Source organism: Brachyistius frenatus, unplaced genomic scaffold (assembly GCF_029030835.1).
Source record: "Brachyistius frenatus isolate BFR_SWC_R1_liver_20210118 unplaced genomic scaffold, ASM2903083v1 Contig_325, whole genome shotgun sequence".
NCBI lineage: Eukaryota > Metazoa > Chordata > Actinopteri > Embiotocidae > Brachyistius > Brachyistius frenatus.
The window spans coordinates 1-7,500 of NW_027210924.1; the positions used below are offsets into that span (position 1 = coordinate 1).

The 7,500-nt window shown below is 43.9% G+C and overlaps 1 protein-coding gene across 5 annotated transcripts in view; it reads right to left on the reverse strand.

Annotated features, from left to right (window-relative positions):
* Nucleotides 1–6: 6 nt before the first annotated feature.
* st6galnac (ST6 (alpha-N-acetyl-neuraminyl-2,3-beta-galactosyl-1,3)-N-acetylgalactosaminide alpha-2,6-sialyltransferase) overlaps nt 7–7,500 on the reverse strand; it is a 10,146-nt gene continuing 2,652 nt past the window's right edge. For all 5 annotated transcript variants that reach the window (XM_069723384.1, XM_069723383.1, XM_069723381.1 and 2 more), the window contains 8 exons: nt 4,460–4,868; nt 2,863–3,028; nt 2,278–2,452; nt 1,381–1,519; nt 1,170–1,273; nt 731–814; nt 552–651; nt 7–174 (listed from right to left, as the gene is read on the reverse strand). In XM_069723384.1, the coding sequence (XP_069579485.1) occupies nt 7–174; nt 552–651; nt 731–814; nt 1,170–1,273; nt 1,381–1,519; nt 2,278–2,452; nt 2,863–3,028; nt 4,460–4,868 (1,345 nt within the window). The remainder of the gene's footprint in view (nt 175–551; nt 652–730; nt 815–1,169; nt 1,274–1,380; nt 1,520–2,277; nt 2,453–2,862; nt 3,029–4,459; nt 4,869–7,500) is intronic.

A 7,500-nucleotide genomic window follows, 5' to 3' on the forward strand; every position in this document is an offset into this window, starting at 1 on the left:
TGGACCCTATCTCATGTAGAGTCGTATGAGGCCGGCCTGGTGCAGCTGCTGCCACAGACTCATCTCCATGTGGAGGTCGTGGTTGATGAAGAAGCCCACCGGGTGGTAGTTGGCGTCGTAGTAGTGGTCAGAGTACTTCTTGAAGTCCGGGGTCATGAAGCCGTACGCGTTCACCTTCATCAGCCGAGAGGAAGAAATAAAACAACAGTTAAACTGACGCCCGATGACCTGAAAGTGGAACGCAGCCGTTCAGCTCGTCGTGTTTGGACTCGAGCCCCCGACACTCGCTTCACCGCCGGCAGGTTTCCACGGTGATGACATGTTTTAGATCTACCTGAAATCTCGATAGATAAAAATCACAATGCTTGCAGAGGAAAGATCATATTTCTGTGTTGGTGAGTTTATATTAGCAGCTAATCGAGGCCACACCAACTTCCTCTGCGAGGTCAACATCTCTGAGGGGAAACTTTCTCACGCTATCAGGGAGAGTTCGACCTTGTTGCATAAACAGCTGACTGTCAGTGACAGAGAGCAGCAATGCTGGAGTCTACCTGGTCGCAGGTGTGCAGCGCGGCCAGCAGCATCACGGCTCCCGTCGACGGACGGTAGATGTCCTTAAATTTGCTTTTCAAAGTGTTCGATCGGAGGAATCTGAAACGGAATAAAGCAGAATAAAAAAAGACCTCCGTGTGAAAACTTTCCATCGCAGCTGTTTGAAACGTTCGCTCACCTGTTTCTGAGGTAACGGATGAAATCGGGGTGATACATCTTCAGCTTTTCTGCCGACACGTCCTCTCCGAAGTACTTCGATGGACTGCAGCGGAAACACGAGCGCAAAAATAATGATTCACACAGTCGAGCGACAGAAAGAAAAGTTCAATCGAGAGTTGGAAGTTCAGAAAAAATGAAAGAAGTCGGTTAGACTTCCAACTGCAGCAGTTTGAAAATATAATAAACAAAGAAAACATCCTCAGTCTGTTCAACTTGTTCGTGGAAAGTTTCAGTTAACTCGCAAAACAAGGAAAAGTAATGCATTCAAAAGTAGTAGAAGTACAGAAGTGCAGCATGTGGAAGTCGGTGGTTCCTCCTCTGGGAACCGTGAATGTCTTCTCGCAATCCATCCAGGATCTGTTGAGATATTTAGAGATCCATGTTGAAGTGTTTCTTACTCTTTCCTGCGGTCGCGTCCCGTCTCCACCGGTTTGTGCGTCGCCGCTGCCTTCATCAGCAGGTAGTCCCGGTCGTGATCCGGCAGGAAGACGTACCGCGTTTCCTGTTGGGGGGCGGGGGACACGTGACTCAGACCCAATTCTTTTTTATGAGGATTTTTACTATTTAAAAAAAATAAAATAAAAAAGGACCTTTAGTTTCCGTCCTCACCTGAGACACGGGGGGTCCTCGGTACCCAACGCCGGCGTAGTTCCTCATGGAGTTCATCAGCGTGTTGGTGGAGAAGGTGTAGTGGGTCGTCCTAGAACCCACGTCCTGCTCAAAGCCCTTAATGATCGCCCCGTTGGTCCTGAAGACACACACACACACACACACACACACACACACACACACACACACACACACACACACACACACCAGAGAATCAGTCAGAGCAACAGAACATCAGCTGTCCTTCGTCTCAGAGTGATTAAATGATTAGATATTAGAATACATGTTTGGATTCACGGGCGTTATAACAAATTTAGTGATTTAATATATTTTGTTGTAATGAAATTCACAATGAGGATATATAGTGACAAAACTCAAAAAAATTATGCGATTGTAAGATTTGCAAATCTGGGAAGCCTCAAGTAAAACTGGGGTTATTAAATGACACTGCAAAAGGTACAAATACGATATAAAATACAGTCATTGCAAAGAAAATGTGGATTTTTATGTTTTTGCTTGTAACAAATTTTCACCCGCGATACATTTTTTTAATTTTGGGTTTGCTGTCGTAAATGTTTTTGATTATGAAAATAAAAGAAATTGTGGCAGACACGTTTTCGGACGTGTGGAAGCAACACGATCTTAAAAACAACAACGTTTTGTGACGAAGACATTCTGAAAATATAAATTTAGGGTAGCGCTAACTGAGTTTAGGTTTTTACGGAAAATATGGCAAATTTAGTGATTATAAAAAATTACAAATTTGGTGGCTGCGTCACATTTTGTTATTTTAGGATTTATAAATTGGGCTATAGAAATGTTTACAACAGACAAGTGAATCATCAATTGTATTTGGAGTTATTTTGGAAGCTCGGATCAGACGCCGACTGCGTCTACCTGAAGACGTAGTGGTGGCCGTCGATCTCCTTCCCTTTCCGAGAGTCCTTCAGGATGCCTCCGTTGCCGACGACGGCACAGCGGCTGCACGCCGACTCGTTTCCGCGCGACTTCCAGTCGTCCAGCATCTGCCGGTTGGCAGAAGAGTTGAGGAAGGAGAGAGTTTCCAGCAGCGCTGTGGAAACACAAGCACAATTAATCTGGATGCGTTTAATTTAATTCAGCATATTAGTTTTATGCCCCGTGTAATTACATCCGCCCACAGATCGAGTTATTCCTGATGGGTCTGAGAGTCGGAGGCGCCGTGTGACGGCACCCAGACAGGAAGCTGCTGTTCATCTCCACATGATAAACATCTCATCTGGAATAAGACCCATATTCCATCAATCAAATGATCCTAAATACTCTCATGTCTGGATAGATGCTGCTGTGCTGCTTTCAGGCACTAAAAGGACTTCCTTCTGCCTCCTCGTGTGATTTTAGATGTAAATTACAGGTAGGAAAGTTTCAATAATAATAAATTAGAGGAATTAAAAAGGGACAGTAATGAAATAAAAGCGTAAATGAGAGAAACCAGAAGCTCACTGTTGTAGTCGAGGCCTCCCCAGCCGTGTGCTCCGGGGTACTGCCTCAGGCGCTGGTACTGTTCAGGAGACACGTGCCGGGCCCACTGCAGGACCGGGATGTGTTCCAGAAACCGCTCGCCAAACTCCGTCTTCCTGACACGACCTCGGAGGCTGTCGGAGCAGTCCTGTGGAGGGCAGATAACGCCAACCGGGTTGTTATCAAAACACAAAAACTCTTATCTGCGGACCTCCCTCGTGAACGTTAGAAGGCCGACATCAGCAGTTCCTCAGAAAACAGGAATTTCTCAAAAAAAACCAAAGTTGGTATCCACCATATGGACACATGATTTCATTAAAACCTTGTGATCTCTGCCGTGAGGCGTTCAAAGACTTGTGAGGCCCAGATTTGAGTCATCATCCCTCAGCCAGTTTCACTTGGGTGTTCATGTTTAGGAGGCTCCACTAAACATCACTATTTTGAGCTGGTGAAGACGGAGCCGCCCCGTGACATCACCGGGCAGGACGAAAACCCAAAACGGGTGTGACGACCAGAAAACAATGTTCACAGATCATGTGATGCACACGATTAACAAAAACAAAGGTATAAATCACAATTTATATTCGTCCCCTTTCTTATTGATTTAGTCAATAACAACAATTGTTTTGTGTGTATTTAAGCCTGATGTGTTGCTGTGTGTCACTGAGCCAAAACTATTAAAAACACATTAACAAGTCACTCACACACACACACACACGCACGCACGCACACGCACGCGCGCGCACGCACACACACGCACGCACGCACACACACACACACACACACACACACACACACACACACACACACACACACACACACACACACACGACAGCACTAAATGAGTATCAACTTCCTGTAGAAAAACAGTCCCTCAGAGCTGCACCGCTTCCTGCTGTGAATCACCAGCTGTCACTCAAACCTTTGTGAACAAATGAAACTACATATTTACGATCCGTTTTGGGTTTTTTTTAGAACCGAATTGAATGCTTTGGTCATTTTATGGGATTTGCATACAAAAAGAAAATCACCAGCCTTATCCTTTAAATCATTTACACTATAAAAATGTCCAAAATGTTTTTGTGGATGTTTTTAAACCTGAAGTCTGAAACCGAGAAGCAGTTTCTTTTTGTGTTCCTGTGAACACAATATCTCAAAAACACTTTGAGGGAATTTCTTTAAACTTGGCAAAAACATTCACTTGGTACCGACAATCACGTGATCAAATTTTGGTGGTCAAAGGCCAAAGGTCAAGGCCACTGTCCCATCACATTGGCCCATGAATGCACTATTTCAGGAGCTTCTCTTTAAATATGTCACAAGTTTTGCAAGATTATTTTTTGTGGTCAAAGGGAATTCACATCCTTTTTCCCACACTATGAATGTATCTCAAGAACTCAAGGAAATCTCTAACAATGTGGGCTCAAACATTCACGTACATGAATGGAGGCATTCAAACCGCCGGGCTGCAATTCTACTTTCTCGTTGACTCTTAACTTTCCAGATGCTGTAAATCACAAATGTAATTTTCCGTGGGTCGGATGAAAACCAGCAGACTGAGAGCAGCTCAAGGACTCACCGTCTGTGGAGGGACGTCTTCACTCATGTAAACGTCTCCGATGAAGTCAGGCTCTGCCGGCTTGGCTGCCTGCATGGGCTTCTGCGTGGGCTTCTGCGTGGGCCTCAGCGTGGGCCTCAGCGTGGGCCTCAGCGTGGGCCTCAGCGTGGGCCTCAGCGTGGGCCTCAGCGTGGGCCTCAGCGTGGGCCCTTTGGTTCCGCTCCCGGCTCTATCCGCTCTGTCAGACGTGGACCCGGACTTCTCCTCCTGCAGGTCTTCGTGCCGTGCTGGTCTCTGCGGTTCGGCGGCCGCTCCAGTCCTTCCGGCTGCGGTGTGAGCGGCTCTGTGGGGGGGGGGAGGGGCGGTCTCGTGGATCCAGCGGTCGGCGCTGCTCAGACCGTCAGGAGACTCCTCGGAGTCTCGAGAACCGCTGTGGAGGACAGAACGGTTGGCGGTGAGCAGATAAATCACCTTAAAAGCCAGTTTTATCTGTTAAAGGAGCAGCTCAACTTGAGTTTAACTGGATGATGTTTTTTTATGTCGCAGATTTAATTTTAAATGATAAAAATTGTCCGTCAGTCTTCACTAAACCTTAGTTTTTAAAGTTTATTAAAAATCGAACGACATTGATGTGATATCAGGTGGGTTTTATGGAGTGGATTATTGTTTTATTGAACAGTTGTGGGGTTGTTTGTGTGTTGTTATCACACTTTATTGATCATATAAACACAGCTGTTAAATAAAACTTTGTTCATTTATATGTTGATGTTAAATTTAACATTATTATTATTTGATTTAGTCACAAACATTTAACAAGAGGAGAAAAAGGTGAAACCAAAAGTTCAAAGGTTTCAGCTTCACTTCCTGTCGGTTTTAGTCTGCCTCTTCACTTCCTGTTTCCTTCACGCTGTGACTTCCTGTCCAGTGTGTTAAATTAAACTGAACATGTCCTGATAAATTCACACATTCAACTGTTCTGTGTTCACATCCAGTTCTATCTGACAAGACAGCTGTCGTCTTCGGTAACCATGGCGCCCTGTCTCTGGCTCTTCTTTTGTCCTGAACTATTTGTGTCCTTCTACTCTCACTCGATGCTTTTACGACCGAACATCAGCTTTTTATTTTCTAAATAGGAAAGGAGGAGGAGGAGGAGGAGGAACTCTTCCTTCAGATTACAGAACAGCTTTTAAAATGAGAGACGTGCTCTGAAGCAGACCTCTGAGAAAGCAGCCGTCCGGCCGGCTTTTCTTTCCCCTCCACTTAACGCATCTTCAACCTGGAGCGCCGCCCGACGCAACAAAGCTTACGTTTCACATACGTGTGCGAGACAGACTCCTCCGCCAAAATAACTCGGGGGGGATTTTTTTTTCATGAGCGCTGTGTGGCTCCTTTGTTGAAACCACAATGATACAACTGGAGGAGGTGGGGATGGGGGGGGGGGGGGGGCTTAAGTGCTGGTTACCAAAAAAACTCCTCATACCACCATGATCTGAGAGTTTAACCCTTCAACCTCGTCCGGATTCTCCGACCCGAATACACTTGTTATTTGGACACTTTTCTAGTTTCACTGACGGTGTTTTTACTTCCATCAGTCTGGTGAAGAGTCACTGCACCAGAGTCCATTCAAAAATCTGTGGGATTTACTCAGCCAGTGGAAAACAGCTTCATAAGATCCTCTGAGTGTCTGGAGAACTTTGGAGTTAATAACCTCGATGATGCTGCGAAGGTTTTGACCATTTCAGGGATAAAAAAAAAAAACGGAATTTAAAACGGAATCTTTTGAATTTAAGATCAAAACACATCTTTTCTTAAAGCTCACGTTTAGACGAAGGCTGAAAGGACCCGAGATCTTTTCTTTTTCATGTTTGTTTGCACGTTTCTGCTCTAAATTTTCTTGACACTTCGTATTCTAATTTATTTTTTCCATTCAAACTAAAAATTTAAATCGAATCCTTCGGGAGAGCCGACAACAAAAGCAATTTATTTCAAGGTCTGCGGGGGAAAGACGTTTCGATATCTACGTGGATTCATCACAGATTTTTTTTTTTTATGCCGACAACACCTGGACTCATATTTCCTTTTTTTTTTGTATAAACATTTCACCACCTCTTCTTTACGCGACAGCCGAGAAGAAAGAATGAAAACTCGGGTAAAAATAAAAAACGCCGAAAAGTTTGAGTTTCAAGTTTGGTTATTTTTATTAATATTTAGAAACTTTAATGACTCTTGCAGCTGTTTTCTGTCACCAGATCTGAGATAAAAACCTGAAAGATCAGCTGTGTGTGTGTGTGTGTGTGTGTGTGTGTGCGCGTGTGTGTGTCTTGTACTACATTTAGGTCATGTTCAGGACAGGAATTGAAGCTTTTATACTGAAATGTACATTTGGACTTTCCAAACATTTCTGTTCAAATCAGAAGATTTATTAAAAAAAAAAAAAAAAAATTCATTTTGAGAATAAAAGTCAAACAATTGTCTCTTCTAAGTCCTAAAGCTCACCACCACTCTACGTTCATTTGTTACTGAAATTGATTGATGGACAGTTTCACAAGTTCATCTACACACTACGTTTTCATCTTTAGTGCATAAATTAATACTCGCTAAAGCTACTGGAGTAGTTTAATTTATTTGTAAAAGTGCAGCTTTAAACTCGAGATGTCGACTTAAATCTCTCGACTTTTTTATGTAAATAATAATAAATCGGAGCAGCTGGTCTGCCTGCAGCTCACTCGCAGATCACAGTTTTCAGCTATCATGAAGCCTTCAGCAGAGATCTGCCAGCTCGAGTCTCCATCACTGCACACCAACACTTTTTAAACTTTCCAATCAAACCTGTGGTTTTCAGCTCCAACAGAATGTCCTCCAACTTCGCTCCGGTTAAATCAGTCATTTGTAACGAACTGTAATGAAGCGCTGCAGCTCAGCAACCATCCTGAAGCTGCAGCTTAATTTTTAACAGTTTTCCGTGTGTGCGATTTGGTTTTATTGATGCAGATGGTTCTTTATCTTGTCAAGTACTATGTGCCTCTTTGACTATCGCTGCATGAACACAGACGCTGCTGACT